Source organism: Neoarius graeffei, chromosome 22, assembly GCF_027579695.1.
Source record: "Neoarius graeffei isolate fNeoGra1 chromosome 22, fNeoGra1.pri, whole genome shotgun sequence".
Lineage (NCBI taxonomy): Eukaryota > Metazoa > Chordata > Actinopteri > Siluriformes > Ariidae > Neoarius > Neoarius graeffei.
In genome coordinates this window covers 11,447,238-11,470,495 of record NC_083590.1, presented here as the reverse complement: position 1 = coordinate 11,470,495, position 23,258 = coordinate 11,447,238, and the positions used below count along the sequence as shown (strand labels likewise).

Here is a 23,258-nt window from a genome sequence, read left to right as displayed (position 1 = left end):
AGGCATTCGAGTTCTTCGGATACCATGGGATTTTACAGGTTAGCTGAGTAGAACATAGAACTAATGAGTCCATTCTGCAGGAACTGAACACCCAAAGGAAACTCCTACCTGCTATCACCAAACGCAAGCTAGCCTATTTTGGCCACATAACAAGAGCTGGAGGTCTAACATGCACTATCTTGGAGGGCCAAGTGGAGGGGACTAGATCAAGAGGTCGGCCTAGGAGGAGATGGATGGATGACATTCAAGACTGGATGGGCCTGACCGGCACCGCATGCTCTGCCTTGGCACGGGACAGGCAGGGTTGGAGGAGTGCGTGTGCATTTCCTAGGATCGCCGACCCTCAAACAAGAGGATGGCCACAGAGAGAGAGAGAGAGAGAGAGAGAGAGAGAGATATGACTTTACTTTCTCCAGTATACTTCTGAACCTTTGGCTATTATGAATTGCTCATGTATGACTCGGCTGTGTATTCAGCTAGAAATTGCTGTTCATATAGCCTCATAGCCTCCTCTTTTTAGGCGGAGACTCCATCATTCATAATCCATGGTCTGTCTTCACTTCACACTGGACACTAATTTGAGAGAGAAATCGAAAGTTTCAGTTCTGGAACATGACCGATGAAGAAAGTTTGCTCCCAGGAAGATGACTCCGCATCACTAATGGGCATTTCTGAGCACTGCATTCAACACGCACTGTGGTTGGTGTTGCCTGGCGTTGTCGCAGCGGCTGTGCAGGTGTTGTGGGACTTATCTTCATGCGCCTTTTGGTGGGACTGTGGTAGCTACACCATTGGAATGACATCCTGACCCTCTTTTGGTAATTTTTTTTTTCTTTAAAATTGTAAAGGTGACCTTGGGTATGAGAAAGGCACTATATAAATTTAACTGATTCCTATTATTATTATTATTATTATTATTATTATTATACTCCTAGGGCGGCACGGTGGTGTAGTGGTTAGCGCTGTCACCTCACAGCAAGAAGGTCCGGGTTCGAGCCCAGTGGCCGACGAGGGCCTTTCTGTGCGGAGTTTGCATGTTCTCCCTGTGTCCGCGTGGGTTTCCTCCGGGTGCTCCGGTTTCCCCCACAATCCAAAGACATGCAGGTTAGGTTAACTGGTGACTCTAAATTGACCGTAGGTGTGAATGTGAGTGTGAATGGTTGTCTATGTGTCAGCCCTGTGATGACCTGGCGACTTGTCCAGGGTGAACCCCGCCTTTCGCCCGTAGTCAGCTGGGATAGGCTCCAGCTTGCCTGCGACCCTGTAGAACAGGATAAAGCGGCTACAGATAATGAGATGAGATGACTCAATCGTTTAAAGGTGGAGAAGTTTGACAAGGAAAATCACTTGAGAAGAACTGACCGTTGAATTTGACATGAAGCATCGTGTCTGGATGATCTCTACAGTGTACGCGTAAGCCCCTCCTACTTTCCACTGATTGTGTTTAAACAGTAAGCAGGAACAAATTGCACTCACCGGTGTTGAATTGTTCTGGAACAAATGGTGTTTAGATGGGCAATTGTGCCACGGCAACTTGGCACAAGTGCCCATGTAAAAGCAGCTTTAGAGGTAATAGAAGATTTTTTTTAAGCAGCTTTTACACTTGTGCCATGTGCTATACATTTATTACTTTTGACTTGTAAAGAACTCACAGTCATCACTTACAAAAAGAAAGATAAAAAAGCACAACTTTATTCATCACACACTTGTGAAATTGCTCTCTGCATTTAACCCATCTGAAGCAGTAAACACACACATGCACACACACGTGAGCAATGAGCACACACACATACCCAGAGCAGTGGGCAGCCATGCTAACAGCACCCGGGGAGCAGTTGGGAGTTCGGTGCCTCGCTCAAGGGCACCTCAGCCCAAGGCCGTCCCATATTAACCTAACTGCATGCCTTTGGGCTGTGGGGGAAACCGGAGCACCCGGAGGAAACCCATGCAGACACGGGGAGAACATGCAAACGCCACACAGAAAGGCCCTCGCCGGCCGCTGGGCTCGAACCCGGACCTTCTTACTGTGAGGCGACCGTGCTAACCACTACACCACCATGATTTAAAAAAAAAATACATTTTTCCAAATCAGTGAAATGGGCGCACACACACATGCACACACACACGTGAACATTCAGGACGGGTCACTGGCTCTCATTTCTTGCAGATGGAAAGAGATTTCTTGCAGAAGGAACAGGACCAGGGATCACTAAACACACACACACAGCGATTAATTAAAAGCTCAGATCTTTTATACTGATGTCATTGTGAACATCGCTGTGTCACTTGCTTTCCTGACTCTGTGTTATTGTCTCTCACCCGGTTGTGTCGTCCGTTAAAGCAGGCTTGTGGCAGTGATGATGGAAAGCACGTGGACATTTATTACAACACACCAGATCTCCTTCATGATTGCACTTAAAGCACACATCATCATTGTTCTGGTCCAGCTAGGGTCAAGAGCGTGCACGCACACACACACACACACACACACACACACACACACACCTATTATTTTCAAATAAATGATACAGATATTCACAATAGCTCATAATCATCATATGTACACAGACACAAGTGAAACTCCGATGACTGAAACAAAAAGAGCACAAACAAATCAGCTTTACCTGTGTGTATGCAAGGTCCCACCCACTAGTCACTTATTTACATGTTATATGCACACAGCGCACCACACTTTATCCTATACACACACCAAACAGCCATAACATTATAACCACTGACAGGCGAAGTGAATAACAGTGATTATTCTATCCACATTCATTCAATGGGCATGAGCAACCACGCGCTCTGATTGGCTACTCTAATCAGATACTAGAATATCAGCTCATATACCGTGAGGAGAGAAAAACAAAATGGCGGAGCATGTTGCTGAACCAACTGAGGATGAAATAAAAACTCTACTTGAAAACAAAAACCCAAAAAAATACAAAAAAAGGCAACAAAATATTGAATAAAAGTATTTGATGGTAAGAGCATATCTTTTTTAATTTTAAAATAATTATTACTGCATTTTACACAAATTGCTCCTGTCATTTCGCCAGTTTGTTTACATTCTAAGTGGAAATGATTCTGTCGAACGTTTTGTATAAAAGTTTTTATTTTCAATCGAATTTGAAGGAAAAAAAAAAAGCTTTGCTTCTCAAAATCCAGTGAATGTGGATAGAATAAAACAGCTATTTCACTCGATCTCGTTGTACATGGATTATAGACAACTTGGTGCTATGCGACTCATCAGCTATCAGCTCATGTACGACTCGATTTCATGGAATAACGGTTAATTATCTCATTACAGTGGCACCTGTTAAGGGGTAGGATACATTAGGCAGCCAGAGAACAGTTAGTTCTTGAAGTTGATGTGTTTGAAACAGGAAAAATGGGCGAGCGTAAGGATCTGAGCGACTTTGACAAATTGGGATGGCGAGATGACTGGGTCTGACTGAGCATCTACAAAATGGAACATCTTGTGAGGTGTTCCCGGTCTGCAGTGGTTAGTACCGAACAAAAATGGTCCAAGGATCCAAAGGACAACTGGTGAACCGGCGACAGGGTCATGGGTGTTGAAGGCTAGCCCATATGGTCCAATCCCACAGAAGAGCTCCTGTAGCATAACCTGCTGAAAAAGTTAATGCTGACTAAAACAGAAAGGTGTCAACATTGACTTTTTCAGCAGTTTGTGCTACAGTAGAAAATTAATCAACCTTAATGTCTTTGTTGAAAGTGACTGTTTTAGGTTTTATTAAAGGCTACCAGGAGAACATACCAGATATAGAGGATTTCCTGTGCAGATTGGACACCTGCAGTTCAGCATGTGAGGCTTCAACATCCTCCTCTAGAATAAACAGTAAACACCAAACATGATGATTAACAGAGACCGATCAGATCGATCGATCAATGAATGAATGAATGAATGAATTAATAGTTGACTCTTGACTGTTCAAACGTCTGTTTTCTAATCATTTAGATTGTGAATAATATAATGTTCAGATTGGATTTGATTTCAGCCTTAAATTTTGGTGTTTGGGTGAATTCCAGATTGATCACCATTATGAGCATTCCCAGAGGGTCGCCATTACTTATAATGTCCCGCCTCCAGTTTCCGTCAGGTTTGTTCTGGTTGAGGAAGTCCTTGGGGGTGAGCCAGGCATCCTCCGTCCTGATGCATTTCCCACAAGTCTCTAAAATGCAGGAGCTAATGGTTACTTTAAAGTGTCGAAATTATTAAAAAAAAAAACCAAACAAAAAAAACAAACAACCAAAAACTTTCTATCACAGCGCTGTTGATTTCTCAAACCTGATTGGTCAGAAAGTTGTGACTAATTTTCTAGAACTTATAGGTTCTAATTCATCGAGCGCTTTTATATATATATATTTTTTTGTCTCGTTGACTTTGAGAGAGAGAGAGAAAGAGAGAGAAGGAGGCTAGTGACGGAATGACTGTTCATAGCTGCTAAAGCATAAGCAAGAACAGGAACAAAGACATTCCACAACCTCATCTCATTCTCATCTCATTATCTCTAGCCGCTTTATCCTGTTCTACAGGGTCGCAGGCGGGCTGGATCCTATCCCAGCTGACTACGGGCGAAAGGCGGGGTACACCCTGGACAAGTTGCCAGGTCATCACAGGGCTGACACATAGACACAGACAACCATTCACACTCACATTCACACCTACGGTCAATTTAGAGTCACCAGTTAACCTAACCTGCATGTCTTTGGACTGTGGGGGAAACCGGAGCACCCGGAGGAAACCCATGCGGACACGGGGAGAACATGCAAACTCCACACAGAAAGGCCCTCGCCGGCCACAGGGCTCGAACCCGGACCTTCTTGCTGTGAGGCAACAGCGCTAACCACTACACCACCGTGTCGCCCACATTCCACAACCATTTAACTAAAAATGTATTTAAAAAAAACAAACAAACAAAAAAACCCCACACCATGCGAGTTCTTTAACAAATAAGAATTGTACTCATTGACAAATTTTTGTAAGAGGAATAAAACACTGGAGGACATGCTTTCATTGGAAAAATAATCAACTCCGCTTCATCACACCAAACAGTCACCGATTATTTTTCTGTAACAGCATGACACAGGGGTTTTATTCTTTGTGTAGACCATAGTGCTGCCTGATTATTATTATATAACAGTTATTCCACGAAATCAAGTCGTACATGAGCTGATAGCCGACGAGGTGCATAGCGCCGAGATTGAGTGGAATAACTGTTTTATTCTATCCACATTCACTGGATTTTGAGAAACAGAGCACTTTTATTTGTATCAAATTTAATAAATAAACTTTATACAAAACATCCAACAAAATAATTTCCGCTTAGAATGTAAACAAACCAGCGAAATGACAGGAGCAATTTGTGAAAAATGCGCTAATAATAATTATTATTGAAAAATAAATAAATACGTTCTTACCATCAAATACTTTTATTCCATATTTTGTTGCTTTTTTTGTATTTTTGGGGTCTTGTTTTCGAGTAGAGTTTTTATTTCGTCCTCAGTTGGTTCAGCAATAGGCTCCGCCATTTTGCTTTTCTCTTCTCACGGTATAGGAGCTGATATCCTAGTATCTGATTAGAGTAGCCAATCAGAGCGCGCAGTTGCTCATATCCAGTGAATAGAATAAAATGATTATGTCCTGCATTACATCAATGTTCAATTACTTGTATTACTGGAAAGGTATGAGATATTAAAACAGCTCTTTTAATGTTAAACACACACACACACACACACACACACACACACACCTGTAGCAAAGCGGTTTACGTGCAGACGCCCTCTCCCTGTAGAACATGTGACGTTAAAGAAGTTTCCAGTGAACTCTCTCTCAGTGACCCGATCATCTTCCTTATCATCGTCATCATCTTCCTCCTCCTCATCTTCGTCATCGCTGTGATTGGACTCCGAGTTCGAGTCTGAGGCGCTGACAGACTCAGACATATGATTGTCTGCCAACACATCGAGGCATGCGTGTGTGAGATTCGTCCTCATGTACATTCGTTAATGATACAGAAGATTTTATGACAGAACACTTTATTATGCACAGATTCATGGAGCATTTATGGCCTGATTTTAAAACTAATCTTATCTTCTACTTTTGTTTTATTAAATTATGATTAACATCAAAAGTGAACTCCAAAATAAAATCTTTCAGTTTTGACTTCCCTCTCCCCCAACAGTTAAGAATGCGCGTGGGTGGGGGCATGAAGTGAAGGAAATAACAGACATTGACTTGGCCACCAACCATATCTGGTACGTCTGGACAGAAACAGTTCCTTCCTGAACCCTGGCTAAAAGAACACACACACACACACACACACACACACACAGATAAATGCAACACAAATTATGTGAGTGTCCGATAAACGATGACACAGCAATGGAGCTTTTCTCAGGTCACAGGAAACTTAACCATTTTGTTCAAAACACCACCTTTGAGTATTTTACTAAAACATTGTACCTCTTTATCCTGTGAACGCTTTGTTTTAAACCTCGGGGAGGAAAGAAAGCCGTTCTACAAACAACACATTGAAAAGAATAATTAGAGTAACTTTATAGACTAATAATTAGAGAAGTTTTGTGCTGTTTATTGTGGATATTTTGGTCAGTTATTCAGGTGGCTCCTCGTTCAGAGTAGACCCCGAAGCCGCCGCCAGGCGCCGCTAAAACCGCCATTTAGAATTTGAGCCGCCGCCAGCCAATAATTTTGTAAGCCAATTTGAGCCGCTATCTAATAAAATTTGGCTGAGCCACTAAGAATTGTGTACATCAAATAATGGGTTTATCCACATCATGAGCTACAAGAAAAGTGACAGAAACATGATCAACTGTACACACTAGTAGTAACACAATAGAGACGTATAGGTATACACTGTAGAGATTTAGAACTGATATCACAGCACAGAGAGCCACCACAAGCTTGCCGTTGTGACTACCTGTCTGGCTTCCTGCCCCTCACACCGTTACCACGATACACTGGGGAACCCGGGAACCCACCCAGAGCATCAATCGACTCCGATATCGACGAGATGGCTGCATTCTTTGCCGCTGCTGAGGGAAAGTGTAAAGGTATTTTTTGTTTGTTTGTTTGTTTCACATACTTCGAGATTGATAAAAAAAAAAAAGTACTCCACCACTCTACTTTCATCATAGTAAGATAGCTGCCAGTCCTTCACTGGTCATTGCTAGTGAGAGTAGATAGCTAGATGCCTTCCTCGAACAATCCAGATTAGCTTATTATTAGCATTGAACTACAATCTTGCTAGATTTATATTTACAATGAAGTAAGAGACCAGGGGACCTGTGGTAATTTGCTATTTATTCCCCCCATTTGTTTGATCCGTTCGCCCGGATATATGCCACACAGTGACGTCCAGTATCAGCCATTTGTAGCCATAAACATTTTGGTGGCTGCAGCAGCCATTAAGGTTTTGGCTGAGTCAGCTAGCCAGCCAATAATTTCATCAGCCAGCCATTATCCTGAAAACAAACGGCTTCGGGGTCTAGTTCAGAGAAGTTCGGCTCAGACCTGTGGAGGTGTGTGTGTGTGTGAGAGAGAGAGAGACACGTGTGATATGTTGTTACATGCGGTGGTTGATTACCTGTATAAATGTTTGTAGCGGAATACTACCGTAAAAGATGCTGATCTTCCACTTTTTGTTTCTCTCTTTTCCTCCAAACTTCTCAAATTCAGTCGGAGTGAACCACTGACTCTCAGACAAGATGCACGGCTCACCTACAGAGAGAGAGAGAGAGAGAGAGAGAGAAAGGGGTTTTAGATTAAAAGGTTGTATACTGCTAGTGCATCTCAAACATTTAGAATACACTGCAAAAACTAGCCATCCTAATATAAGGAAAAACATAATAAATTTGAGAACATTTAGACTGTAATCACGTGAAATAATCTGCCAGTGCAATAAGATAATTACACTTGGTAAAACATCTTAGAATAAGTTGGTTGCAATCTAGAACTAGGTTTAATAATCTCAAAATTGGTGTCTTGTTTTCTTCTAATAAGAAATGCTAGATCGTTTCAACTATTTTCAAGATATTTTCACTTGCTATCATTTTTTGCAGTGTATCGTCAAAAAGTTCAATATTTTTCATCAGTTATTGAAGAAAGTCTCATCTCATCTCATTATCTCTAGCCGCTTTATCCTGTTCTACAGGGTTGCAGGCAAGCTGGAGTCTATCCCAGCTGACTACGGGCGAAAGGCGGGGTACACCCTGGACAAGTCGCCAGGTCATCACAGGGCTGACACATAGACACAGACAACCATTCACACTCACATTCACACCTACGGTCAATTTAGAGTCACCAGTTAACCTAACCTGCATATCTTTGGACTGTGGGGGAAACCGGAGCACCCGGAAGAAACCCACACGGACACGGGGAGAACATGCAAACTCCACACAGAAAGGCCCTCGCCAGCCACGGGGCTCGAACCCGGACCTTCTTGCTGTGAGGTGACAGCGCTAACCACTACACCACCGTGCCGCCCCCTATTGAAGAAAGTGAAAATGTAATATATTCTAGACTCATTACACATAAACTAAAATGTTTCAAGCATTTTTGTATTTTAATTTTCCTAAATATGGCCTACAGTGCAAAAAAAAATCTCTAAATATGAGAATATTTCATTTGGAGTTTGAGCAAAACAGTATAAAGACCGTGTATCTCTTGATCTAGTTCAGTCCACGCAACCACAATCATGCTGAAGACTGCTGACTTGACGGTTGTCCAGAAGACGATCATCAACACCCTGCGCACGGAGGGTAAGAAGAATACAGAAGGTCATTGCTGAAAAGACTGGCTGGAAAAGGTGCACAAGCAACTGGGATGAGCGCAGCCTTGAGAGGATAGTCAAGAAACGTTGATTCAAGAACTTGGGAGAGCTTCACAAGGAGTGGACTGAGGCTGGTGTCAGTGCATCAAGAGCCACCACGCACAGACGTCTTCAGGAAAGGGGCTACAACCGTCACATTCCTAATACTAGAAAAGCACTTGGAGAGCGCAGATCTCTGCCAAACAGCTCATCTCGCAATGATACAGAATCCTTTAAAAAAAATCCTGGATCCAGAAGGTGATCCAAATCACCGCCAAAATTTAATGGATTGTTACTTGTGCCCAGTCACACCTCTGGAAAACATTTCAGAACAATCCGTTCATAACTTTTTCCATAATGTTGCTAGCAGACAAACGAACAAACCAACGCTACTGAAAACATAACCTCCTTGGCGGAGGTAATCAGGCCATTCCTGTACCAGAGGCAACGTCAGACACGTCTTACCTGGGCTAAGGAGAGAAAGAACTGGACTGTTGCTCAGTGATCCAAAGTCCTCTTTTTAGATGAAAGTATGAAAGAATTTTGAGTTTAATTCAGAAATCAAGGTCCTAGAGTCTGGAGGAAGAGTGGAGAGGTACAGAATCCAAGGTCTTTGAAGCCCAGTGTGAAATTTCTGCAGTCTGTGACCGTTCGGGGTTCTATGTCATCTGCTGGTGTTGGTCCACTGTGTTTTATCAAGTCCAAAGTCAACACAGCGTCTACCAGGAGATTTTAGAGCACTTCATGCTTCCATCTGCTGACAAGCTTTATGGAGATGCTGATTTCCTTTTCCAGTTGGACCGAGCACCTGCCCACAGTGCCAAAACTACTACCAAATGGTTTGCTGAGCAGATACGAAACACCCGACCCAAAAATACAGATAAGCTGAAGGTGCTACCAAAGCAACCTGGGCTTCAGTAACACCTCAGCAGTGCCACAGGCTGATTGCCTCCATGCCACGCCCCACTGATGCAGTAATTTGTGGTAAAGGAGCCCCAACCAATTACTGAGTGTACAAATGAACAGACTTTCCAGAAGGTGGACTTTCCTGTATCGTAAATCATTTTTTGATTGATTTTAGGAAATATTCTAATATTTTGAGATCCTGGATTTCTGATTTTCATGAGCTAAGTTATAATGATCAAAATTAAAACAAAACAAGGCTTGAAATATTTCACTTTAGATGTAACAAATATAGAATATATAAAAATGTACATATAATCGTGATGAATTGAGGAGTCTTGTCGGCATTGACTCTATTGAAAATGAGGTACAACGCTGTTGATTATGTTGGTTTGGCTATGTAGAGAGATGACACGTGGTGAAAGCAACTGGTTGAAACATGTCCAGTGCCCGGAGGTGAAGGGTTCCAAGAGTTGTGGCTGCCCTTGGAAAACCCGGTGTCAAGTTGTCGATCAGGATCTATGATCCAAAGGAATATCCAGTTGCCTTGAACAAGATGGAGGAAAAGTATCAGATGATGGTTGAACTCATGCATGGATGAATAAAGGACTATAAAGATGATGATGATCGTTTTGAATTAAATTATGAAAAATAATAACTTTTTCACAATATTCTAATTGTTTGAGATGCACTAGTATACAAAATGTACAGTATACTGGACTCCCATATCACGAATTCAACAGAAAACGAGCCATGCTGAAGGAAGCGGCATCCGCAAAGAAATTTTTGCTGAGTCATGTGGAAAGTGTTTATTTATGGCCATGTTTTACTTGATCCCTCATTTCCAAATCACAGCATGTCCTGATGTGTTTTATTCCTCTTATGCCACATTAACTTTTCAATGATCACGTTATTAGTTCATCCTGCTGATAGGTGATGAGTTTAATGCCATCATCCGTCCATCTGGGGTCATCCACATTTCACGAAAATGACGACTTCTCTCTCAATTCTTCACCGATTTTTATTCTTTTTGGCAGGAAGGTCAGTCTGCCTGGGGTGCATATAGCTTCTACCCAAATTTGCGTAATTGCAATTAATAATGAAGCTATGGAGTAATTAATCAATCCCTAATGAGCAGTTTCCACACAAATCACTTCTCTCAGTTCTTTACCGATTTTGATTCTTTCTGGCATGAAGCTAGGGGTACCTAGGGTGTATATAACCTACCCAGATTTGCTTCATTACAATTATTAATAAAGTTATGGACTAATTAAGCCTTAATGTCTTAAAGTTCAGCAAAAATTGCAGTCAATTCCTCACTGTTTTGGATTCTTTCTGGTAAACAGGTCAGTATTCCTAGGGTGGATATCGCTTCTATATATAGCTCGCAATATTTATTGCGCAAGGTGGCCCACTTTAGATTGTTCCTTTTGGACTAGACGGGGCCGAAGTGAGCTATGCCATTATTGACGGTCTCGTTTACTTACTAAAGAATGACACACTGTACATTTTTATCAGTTCTTCGTCCATTTAATGTTGTGGAAAGTCCACAAAACTGGTTAACAGCTATAAATATTCGTTCACTCACCAGTCTCTCTTTTTCTCATAAAAAAACCCCTCCAACAAAAAAACAAAAACCTGCAGCTTGCCATGTTAAAGAAAAACTGCGAGATATAACCTTCATCTGTCCTGACCTGAAGTTTCCAGCTTCACTCCGGACTGTTACAACGTTGTAAAGGCGCCAACGGTGGAGACTCCTTCCATAAACGTTCAGTTTACATTTCCTTACCGTAAATGTAACCAGATCACCCATCACATGCGATTTAAACCCAGTTATGTGGAACATCCGCCGTACAAAAACATGATTTTAATTACAGATGATGTAACATGTCTCCTTTCACCTCCTTTTTCCAAGTGTCTTCTTTCTTCCTGAATGCGGGCTGCTCGAGTCACTTTATTTTCGCATGGTGATGGTTCAGTAGTTAAGAAGAGGAGTTTTAACTGAGTCTTCAAACCATAGACTGCTGCGCTCTTTCCTTCAAACATTCTCACTTTGGATAAATTTGTTTACGTAGTAAATAAAAGTAAATAATTACCTGGAGTAAAACTTACATTTGTTAAACTTATCTTTGTGTAGGATGCCTTTTTTATTCCCACATGTGACAGGAAACTTGGGTTTAGTTTTTATGCTCCTTCCCAGGCGCTGATGGACCGAGGAACCTGTAGATACAGCCAAGCGAACATGTGTTAGAGTTAGAGATTTAACCTCATAACACTTTCGGTTATTCTACAGATTGTATGTAATGCTGTAATGTGAAATAGTAAGAAATGCTAAAACCTGTGTCCGAGTAGGCAAACTGTTACCTGCTGACTTATGAGGCTTAAGGTTTCTAAATAACAGTTCACTGGTAATTAAGAGAGCTGTATGAGTGGCATGAGATGCGATTTAACCAAGAGACACTGGTGCAGCATATATATATATATATATATATATATATATATATATATATATATATATATATATATCACCTCATCTCATTATCTCTAGCTGCTTTATCCTGTTCTACAGGGTCACAGGCAAGCTGGAGCCTATCCCAGCTGACTACGGGCAAAAGGCGGGGTACACCCTGGACAAGTCGCCAGGGCATCACAGGGCTGACACATAGACACAGACAACCATTCACACCTACGGTCAATTTAGAGTCACCAGTTAACCTAACCTGCATGTCTTTGGACTGTGGGGGAAACCGGAGCACCCGGAGGAAACCCACGCGGACACGGGGAGAACATGCAAACTCCGCACAGAAAGGCCCTCGCCGGCCACGGGGCTCGAACCCGGACCTTCTTGCTGTGAGGTGACAGCGCTAACCACTACACCACTGTGCCGCCCCAAAATACATCATATTAAAATAAATATTCACTGTGTCTAAAAATGTCAAATGGTTATCTTTGATTAAACAAGTAAGTTTTTAGTTTTTTTCTTGAAAATTTCACAGGAGGGTGCTTCATGTATCTCCACTGGAACAGCATTCCACAGTCTGGGGGCACAAGTAGAGAATGCTCGTGCTCCGTAGCTGTTAGTCTTGAACTGAGGACTTGACAAGCACAGGTAATCCTTGCTTGAACGCAGCATTCGTTTTGATTGGCAGAGCCTCAAAAGATCACTTCAATACTTTGGTGCAGAGCCACTGACAGTTTTCTAAGTCACCAGAAGTATTTTGAAGATAATACGATGAACGTGGACAGAATAAAACAGTTATTCCACTCAATCTCGTTGTACACGGATTATAGACCACTCGGTGCTACGCGCCTCATCGGCTATCAGCTCATGTACGACTCGATTTCGTGGAATAACTTAAATGTAATGCACTACCTAGCGCCCTAAGCAGTAATGTAGAAAGACATTAGAGATTCAGCCTCAGAAAACACACTGCTGCTTGTGTTTTGTTGTGTGTGTCCAACATTATCACTGTTGTATGATGTTTCATCTCAAACTGGTTTGTATTTTGACTGAAGACTAAGCACTAAAGTATTGGCACACTTGGTTGTGTAATAAGTGAATGTTTGCTGTTTACTTTCATGACATATTAAGGTTTTTTCGTATTACCAAACACGACACGCATTTCAGCAATTTATGAAATGCTTTCCAATTTGATTATGTGGATTTTACTACTTGTGTCTATCAAGTTCCCACAGGAAAACCTCCAGAGAAGCTCCTCATACATTCACGAGTAAAGCTATGTGATGGGAAAATAAACAAGACGCGACCAAAGCACAAACCCATGACTTTAACACCCACACAACCCCCCCCCCCCATCTCCTTGTGTTGACTTACTGCTTCTGGGTCTCTTCTGACGTGAGGCACTGAGAGACAACGAGCCCTGCCTGCTGCTCTGTCTCCTCAGCTTCCTCTTCCTCCCTTGATCCCGGAGGTTTAAAGGCCCTTCCTCACTCAGCCAGTCCGAGTCAGCACCGCTCCCCGACCCTGCCTCCTCATCAGAGTCTGACTCCTTGCTCATCTTCAGCAGCCGTCTGAACAGAAACAACAAACCGGGATCAGTACTTTTAAAAAGTTACAGTGTTAAATAAACATCTTCCAAAAAAACCCACCACCATCATGTCAAAGATTACACAATGTGTTTTTTCTTTGTTGGCATCTGACCTGAAGGTGCTGATTAATTTTCTGTAACAGCATCTCGATCCACGACACCAGCTATGATTCAAATCACAGGTTTACGTTAAATGTTCGAATGCATTATCATTTCCATAGTAACAGCTCATTCACAGGGACTTGCATAGAGAATGATTAACAGAATCGAAGCCTAATAAATGGATTAAGAAAACATTATGTAATGAAGAAAAACTAACACGGCAGTATATGTGAAGTTTACTGTAACAGAGGTTTATGGAAGGAGTCTCCAGTTCCAGCACTTTGGAAGTGTTTCTCCATCGGACAAGATGAATTTTTTTGTCTTCAAGAGCAATAAAAGAAAGAGAGGATGATGCGGGAAGCATAAGTGATAACAGGAATTATGCAAGTACATCTACTGATGCTTCTGGACACATCTTCAGTGATGTTCCTGGAATCATCAGGTGTTTCGGGTCTTTCAACATCATACACGCTCATCTAGGCGACCCAGCTGAGGCTGATCAGACCCCAACTTGTGTCCAGATGGCTAATCTAGATATTCTGCCCCCATGGATCTCCTCTCTTAAGCTACAGCCATCTTGAGGCTTTCTCTGCCGCTTCGGTGGTGTCGCGGATGGCTCTTCTCTTCCTCACTCCATCAATGCCCAACAAACTAAAGGCTCTGGACAGGGATCGGGCTGCAAAGCCCCTGCATCCGACCTCTACTGGGAGCCACCTTACTCTCCATCCGGCTTAACGACACCCATTAACCAGTCCCTCGTACTTGGCGAGCTTTCTTTCAAAGGCCTCTTCCAAGCGGTCTTCCCAAGGGACTGTTAGCTCCAACAGAACTACTTGTTTGATAGACTCAGACAGTAGAACAATATCTGGTCTTAAGGTGGTGGTCACAATGTGGTTGGGGAACTTCAGTTGCCGCTCAAGGTCAACCAACAACTACCAGTCCCTCGCAGAGGACAGGACGCCTGCAGATGTTTTTGCAGCTGGTTTTGGCTCCTCGCCAGCTCTGAGACACTATGGAAACGATAACTTGTCTCCCAAAATGTTCCACAACATGACAACAAAAGCTTGTTCATCAATAAATTAAAAAAACAAAAACAAACAAACTGTAATTGTCAGTAGATTTCTGAGGAATAAAACACTTTAAGATGTGCTTTTATAGGAAAATAACCTACTTTGGGTTTGTATGAGTAACTCCACTTTGCACTGGGCCTCATAGCCCCACCCGCTCACTGATTATTTTACTATAACAGCACACCCCAAATGTTTTATTCCTGACTTAAATAAAAAGTTTCCCTAACAGGTTTGTTATTAAACTGCTAGTCATTTATGAATGACTAGCTGACTAGAATCTGTTGCTCCAGAAATTATAACATACTAGAACGAGTGCATACAGTACAACCCCAATTCCAAAAAATTGGGACAAAGTACAAATTGTAAATAAAAACGGAATGCAATAACTTACAAATCTCAAAAACTGATATTGTATTCACAATAGAACATAGACAACATATCAAATGTCGAAAGTGAGACATTTTGAAATTTCATGCCAAATATTGGCTCATTTGAAATTTCATGACAGCAACACATCTCAAAAAAGTTGGGACAGGGGCAATAAGAGGCTGGAAAAGTTAAAGGTACAAAAAAGGAACAGCTGGAGGACCAAATTGCAACTCATTAGGTCAATTGGCAATAGGTCATTAACATGACTGGGTATAAAAAGAGCATCTTGGAGTGGCAGCGGCTCTTAGAAGTAAAGATGGGAAGAGGATCACCAATCCCTCTAATTCTGCGCCGACAAATAGTGGAGCAATATCAGAAAGGAGTTCGACAGTGTAAAATTGCAAAGAGTTTGAACATATCATCATCATCTACAGTGCATAATATCATCAAAAGATTCAGAGAATCTGGAAGAATCTCTGTGCGTAAGGGTCAAGGCCGGAAAACCATACTGGGTGCCCGTGATCTTCGGGCCCTTAGACGGCACTGCATCACATACAGGCATGCTTCTGTATTGGAAATCACAAAATGGGCTCAGGAATATTTCCAGAGAACATTATCTGTGAACACAATTCACCGGGCCATCCGCCGTTGCCAGCTAAAACTCTATAGTTGAAAGAAGAAGCCGTATCTAAACATGATCCAGAAGCGCAGACGTCTTCTCTGGGCCAAGGCTCATTTAAAATGGACTGTGGCAAACTGGAAAACTGTTGTGTGGTCAGACGAATCAAAATTTGAAGTTCTTTATGGAAATCAGGGACGCCGTGTCATTCGGACTAAAGAGGAGAAGGACGACCCAAGTTGTTATCAGCGCTCAGTTAAGAAGCCTGCATCTCTGATGGTATGGGGTTGCATTCGTGCGTGTGGCATGGGCAGCTTACACATCTGGAAAGACACCATCAATGCTGAAAGGTATATCCAGGTTCTAGAGCAACATATGCTCCCATCCAGACGACGTCTCTTTCAGGGAAGACCTTGCATTTTCCAACATGACAATGCCAAACCACATACTGCATCAATTACAGCATCATGGCTGCGTAGAAGAAGGGTCCGGGTACTGAACTGGCCAGCCTGCAGTCCAGATCTTTCACCCATAGAAAACATTTGGCGCATCATAAAACGCAAGATACGACAAAAAAGACCTAAGACAGTTGAGCAACTCGAATCCTACATTAGACAAGAATGGGTTAACATTCCTATCCCTAAACTTGAGCAACTTGTCTCCTCAGTCCCCAGATGTTTACAGACTGTTGTAAAGAGAAAAGGGGATGTCTCACAGTGGTAAACATGGCCTTGTCCCAACTTTTTTGAGATGCGTTGTTGTCATGAAATTTAAAATCACCTAATTTTTCTCTTTAAATGATACATTTTCTCAGTTATACATTTGATATGTCATCTATGTTCTATTCTGAATAAAATATGGAATTTTGAAACTTCCACATCATTGCATTCCGTTTTTATTTACAATTTGAACTTTGTCCCAACTTTTTTGGAATTGGGGTTGTATATATATATATATATATATATATATATATATATATATGGAAAAATTGTGATCTCACAGTGAAGTGTGACTTTCTTTCACTGTGGCATGGGTGTTGGTTTGAGCCAGATGAGTATTTTTGGTTTGGAGTGTTTCAGAAACTGCTGATCTCCTCCTGGGGTTTTCACACACAAACAACAGTCTCTAGAGTTTACACAGAATAGTGCCAAAAACAAAAAAACATCATGGAGTGAGTGAGTGACAATTCTGTGGGTGGAAAGCAAACACACCTTATTGATAAGAGGGGGTCAGAGGAAAATGGACAGATTGGTTTGAGCTTTTTTTTTTGCCAGGAAGGATATAGTAACTCATATAATCACTCTTTACAACTGTGGTGAGTAGAAAAGCATCTCCACATGCAACAGAGAGAGAACACATTGGGTTCCGCTCCTGCCAGTCAAGAACAGGGATCTTAGACCCAAGAACAAGTTCCTATTAAAGTGGCCGGTGAGTGTATTCTGATCAGAATGAGACAATCAGGATTGGAAGTCTTTTTTTTTTTAGGAGATTTGTGAGCATTTATAAACAGGACTAGATGTGCATGATATTAATAGCTGATCATCTCTGCAATACTTATATCCTTTCAAAGTGGATCTTAAATTTTTGCATCATTTGTTTATTCATTCAAGGTGTATGAGTGTACAGGCTCTCTTCTTCATTAACTGTTTATCAAGTTCATCACTCGACACAGGTTTGCTCTCCTTAGTGATGCACCCGCTGAGAAACCTGAAAGAGCTCTAGTTATAGGGGACTCCATCATATGGCACGTGAAATTAGCTCAGCCTTTAGGGACACCAGCAGCTTTAGTCAGGTGTATACCGCGAGCCAGGGCGCCGGACATAGCAGGTAATCTTAGGGTCCTAGGCAAGCACAGGTTCTCAAAGATAGTTACCCATGCAGGAGCTAATGATATACGCCTTCATCACTCTGAGGTTACTAAGAGTAACTTTGTAGAGGTGTTTAAATTAGCGAAGGCGATGTCCGATGCTGTAGTATGCTCTGGTCCCATCCCAATGCGGCGTGCCGATGTAGCTTACAGCAGGTTATGGTCGCTGAACTGCTGGTTGTCCAGGTGGTGCTCTGAAAACAGTGTGGGCTTTATAGATAATTGGGCTAATTTTGAGGGCACTGCTGGCCTGTTAGGGCGGGACGGTATCCATCCCACTCGGGAAGGTGCTGCTCTCATTTCTTGCAGCATAGACCATAGTCTCAGAACAGGCCTAGTTAATTTCTGACAATCCAGAGCCAAGGCCAGGGAGCAGATGAACAGGCTAAACCGACTGTCTGCTAGCTGCACAGAGTCGTCACTCAGGGCCCACTACATCAAGACTGTGTCTGTTCCCCGAGCTCAACAAAAAAAGTAGAAATATTCAGAGAGTTTGTTCCAGTAACCTAATCAATATAAAAAATTAGATCATACTGACTGTACAGCTGCTGCCAGCACCTTTGATCTAAAGGTGGGGCTATTAAATATTAGATCTCTTACATCTAAAGCGCTAATGGTTAATGAACTCATTACTGATCAGGAGTTTAATGTACTTTGTTTAACTGAAACATGGATTAAGCCAAATGAATATATAGCATTAAATGAAGCGAGTCCTCCTGGATACAGTTATATACACCAGCCTCGTCTAACTGGCAGAGGAGGAGGCGCCGCGGTTATTTATAATGATTATCTGGGTGTAACACATAAACCTGGTTATAAATTTAATACGTTTGAAGTTCTTCATACTCATATAAATGTATGTAGCCTCGAAAAATAAGTCTACCCAGTTAATTCCGTTACTTATTATTTACAGGCCCCCGGGGCCATATTCTGAGTTTTTCTGAATTTGCAGATTTGATCTCAGACTTGGTTATTTCCTTAGACAAAGCTTTAGTTGTCGGAGATTTTAATATTCACTTCAATAACCCAGAAGACCCTTTGAAAACAGCATTTGTGTCCATTTTAGATTCAGTAGGGGTTAATCAGAATGTCATAGGTCCGACCCATAATGGTGGTCACACCCTTGACCTACTACTAACATTCGGGTTAAATGTAGAAAATATAGTCATACTTCCACAGTCTGAAGTTCTCAGATCATTACCTCATCTCATTCAAAATATGTCTGAGTAATAATATATGCACCTCACCACGCTACTGTATTAAACGTACATTCATGTCAACTACTGCACAGAGCTTTATAAATGATCCCCCAGAGTTATCAGCTTTGATTGGGTCACTGTCAGCCCCTGCAGAACTTGATCAGGCAACTGAATGCTTAGAGTCAACATTCTGCCATACCTTAGATAATGTAGCTCCTCTTAAATGGAAAATGGTCAGAGACAAAAAATTAGCACCCTGGTATAATGATGACACTCGCACATCAAAACAGACCACTCGAAAATTGGAACGTAAATGGCGTCAAACAAAATTGGTAGTGTTCAAATTAGCGTGGAAGGAGAGCTTCCTGATGTATAGAAAAGCTCTTAGTGCTGCGAGATCAACATATCTTTCCTCCCTAATAGAAGATAACAAAAATAATCCTAGATTCCTATTTAATACTGTAGCAAAATTAACCAGGAATAAGTCCACTATAGACACATGCATACCTGCAGTAGCAACGACTTCATGAATTTTTTTAATGACAAAATTGAGAATATCTGACAAAAAATTCAAACTACTAATTTAAGGTCAGACAATGAAAGTGACCCTGTAGTTAACAATATAACTGTATCAGATCAGCAATTAGAATGTTTTACTCCCCTTAGAGAAACTGAATTACTTTCATTAATCTCGGCATCAAAAGACTCAACTTGTGTACTAGATCCCTTACCTACACGTCTATTCAAACAGATAATACCTGAAGTAATTGAACCACTTCTAAAAACAATACATTCTTCTCTTAGGATCGGCTATGTACCCAAATCCTTTAAACTAGCAGTTATCAAACCCCTGATTAAAAAAACTGACCTTGATCCCTGTCAGCTGTCCAATTATCGGCCAATATCAAACCTCCCCTTTATCTCCAAGATCCTTGAAAAAGCTGTGGCACAGCAGTTATGCTCATATTTACATAGGAATAACATCCATGAAATGTATCAGTCAGGATTTAGACCTCATCATAGCACAGAGACAGCACTGTTAAAGTAGTAAACGACCTACTGTTGGCGTCTGATCAGGGCTGTGTTTCGCTGCTTGTGTTGCTTGACCTTAGCACAGCATTTGATACCATTGATCATTCCATTCTTCTGGATAGACGAGAAAATGTTGTGGGAGTTAAGGGAACGGCCCTCTCCTGGCTCAGGTCTTATTTAACTGATCGCCATCAGTATGTTGATGTAAATGGTGATATTTCTAGACGTACTGAGGTAAAGTTTGGTGTTCCACAAGGTTCTGTCTTGGGTCCACTGCTTTTTTCTTTATATATTATGTTACCTCTGGGCGATATTATTTGTAAACATTGTATTAGTTTCCACTGTTATGCTGATGACACACAATTGTATGTTTCTGCAAAACCTGATGAGAGACACCAGCTTAATAGAATTGAGGAATGTGTTAAGGACATTAGACACTGGATGCTTATTAACTTCCTTCTGCTTAACTCTGACAAGACTGAAGTACTTGTACTAGGACCACATGCAGCTAGAAGTAAGTTTTCTGATTACACAGTGACTCTGGATGGCCTTTCTGTTTCTTCACGTGCAGCAGTAAAAGACCTCGGAGTGATTATTGACCCCAGTCTTTCATTCGAAACTCACATTGATAACATCACCTGGATAGCTTTCTTTCATCTCAGAAATATTGCTAAGATAAGAAATTTAATGTCACTACATGACGCGGAAAAACTAGTTCATGCTTTCCTTACCTCCAGGTTGGATTATTGTAATGCCTTACTGTCCGGATGTTCCAATAAGTGCATAAACAAGCTCTAGTTAGTTCAAAATGCAGCAGCAAGAGTCCTTACTAGAACTAGAAAATATGACCACATCACCCCTGTCTTATCCACACTGCATTGGCTCCCAATCAAACTTCATATTGATCATAAAATACTACTATTGACCTTTAAAGCACTGAATGGTCTCGCACCACAGTACCTGAGTGAACTTCTGGTCCTTTATGACCCTCCATGCCTACTTAGATCAAAAGGTGCAGGCTATCTGCTGGTACCTCGTATAATGAAGGCTACATCAGGGGGCAGAGCCTTTTTTACAAAGCCCCACAGTTATGGAACAGCCTTCCAAGTAATGTTTGGGAATCAGACACAGTCTCAGCATTTAAGTCTAGGCTGAAAACATATCTGTTTAGTCAAGCCTTGTGTTAATGGTGTTTATGAGGTAAAGGTGTAGATCTGGAGGGTCCTCAGACAGAGTGTTTTGGTAAACTGGGATGTATGAATGCTGTCAGTCCCCACTCGCTTGCTCACTCGAGTTTGTTGATGGTGTAGTGGCTGCTGCTTTATGTCCCGGGGCTCCCTCATGCCTGTGTTACCTTCTGGCTCTCCCCTTTTAGTTATGCTGTCATAGTTAGTTGCCGGAGTCCCTGCTGTACTTAGTGCAATATGTATACTGTTCCTACTCCTTGAGGTGACATTGGGCATACCTTAACAACCTGTTTTTCTCTCTCTCTCTCTCTCTCTCCTCCTCCCCCCCCAAATCTATCCCTCTGAGTTACATGTCGGTCCTGGGATGCTGAACCTCTTCTGCCCCTCGGACCTGCCTGATCCATCCTGGTGCCCTGTGTCTGGTTGGAGTCTCATCGCATCGCTCCTGTGGAGGACGGCCCCATGTGGACAGTTGAAAGTCACACCTGGAGGACGCTCTGGACACTTACAGTAATGCTTTTATGGCTGAGGACTACAGTTGACTTGCTAACTTTAGGACTGCAGTTGTCATGAACAGTTTTGCACTCAAGTTTCCATCAATGAAGAGTTTATAACATCAACGCAACGGACTTCATGTTAAAACTGTTAATGTTATAGTCAGGCTGTCTGTTGTTGCCCAAATGAGGATGGGTTCCCTTTTGAGTCTGGTTCCTCTCGAGGTTTCTTCCTCATGTCGTCTGAGGGAGTTTTTCCTTGCCACCGTCGCCACAGGCTTCATCATTAGGGATAGATTAGGGATAAAATTCTCATGTTTTAAGTTGGGGAGGAGGGGTAACAGGAGGACGGGAAGGAGCAGTAGCCTAGCCTGACAATAAGCAATCCTGGATAATGTGCAATATAATGTGCAATATAAAGTGCAATATCTCTCCTGCTGCCCTCCCCTCCCTCCTTCCTTCCTCTCTCTTCCCCATATCTTATTCTTTTTATATTTGTATATGTAAATACTTAAATTAAATTATCTAGAAGTTTTTTTTTCCTCTATTTTCTATCCTCTGTTTATCCTGTAATGATACTGCTGGAATCTTAATTTCCCTGAGGGAACCCTCCCGAAGGGATCAATAAAGTTCTATCTAGTCTTATCTAATCTGAAATCAAGACAGCAATCTCTCTCTCACACACACACACACCCGGATGTCTGTGCTGAGAAATGCTCCTCAGAGCAGAGATTATGCAAATCTGGTGACTGTGAGTCAGAAATGAAACTGAAAGACGCTGTAGGCTCGAAAATAAACCCTCCCATTTCAAACAGGCTAACGGCACAGACAGAAACCCATGGGGAACACCTAGAACCCCAAACAGGCACTATATTCATGATAAAACTAACTGTTTTTACAAATCAGGTGAGTGCCCTCAATACACTGAGCCACTTCTCTAATATGGAGTTCATCCACCTCTGTGACCCAAAATCAGATCCTAGAAAGCTTTTAACTTTAAAAAAAAAAATACATGCACACGTTATACTTCTACTACGCATGCGCAAGGTTTCACGACACCGCCTTCATTTACGGTTCAATCCAGAGTGCCGTGATGATAACTGCAGCAGCTCATCCAAATACCGCGTTAATTCACGTCGTGGACACACTGAGCCAAATGGGAAAAAAACAGCAGCTATAATTACACTCACCTGCATGTAATTTCGTATCGACTGTAACCCGAATTTACATTTCAACAACGGTTTGAAATTGTCGTGAACGTCACCTGCGCGCCTGCATCAGCGCAACACGGTTGTTTGAATGCGCTTCCGGGTTCGGTTGCTATAACGCAGCCCATTGGCTTATTCGAGCGTAGAGGCGGGACTTGTGCACACAACTCCCATCTTTGGACAGACTTTCTGGATAGAGTTTTAGTCAGGATTTTTTCTTATTTTAAACATTTAAATTAAGCATTAACATGAATACAAAACAGAATAACAAACATAGCAGGGGAGATAAAACAATGTTTTAATTTAA

General features: G+C 41.9%; 1 protein-coding gene across 2 annotated transcripts; it reads right to left on the bottom strand.

Annotated features, from left to right (window-relative positions):
* Nucleotides 1-1,672: 1,672 nt before the first annotated feature.
* On the bottom strand, nucleotides 1,673-23,046 carry LOC132870633 (nuclear body protein SP140-like). Of its 2 annotated transcripts, XM_060904373.1 has the most exons (12): nucleotides 22,934-23,046; nucleotides 13,918-13,968; nucleotides 13,591-13,787; nucleotides 11,868-11,975; nucleotides 7,629-7,762; nucleotides 6,488-6,541; nucleotides 6,272-6,317; nucleotides 5,775-5,975; nucleotides 4,060-4,193; nucleotides 3,779-3,847; nucleotides 2,320-2,447; nucleotides 1,673-2,209 (listed from the first exon to the last, which is right to left on the bottom strand). In XM_060904373.1, the coding sequence occupies exons 3-12, from the start codon at nucleotides 13,772-13,774 to the stop codon at nucleotides 2,155-2,157; spliced, it is 1,113 nt and encodes a 370-aa protein (XP_060760356.1). In that variant the 5' UTR covers nucleotides 13,775-13,787; nucleotides 13,918-13,968; nucleotides 22,934-23,046; the 3' UTR covers nucleotides 1,673-2,154. The 2 variants fall into 2 exon arrangements, with proteins under 2 accessions (XP_060760356.1, XP_060760357.1); XM_060904374.1 differs by lacking the exon at nucleotides 13,918-13,968.
* Nucleotides 23,047-23,258: the final 212 nt, after the last annotated feature.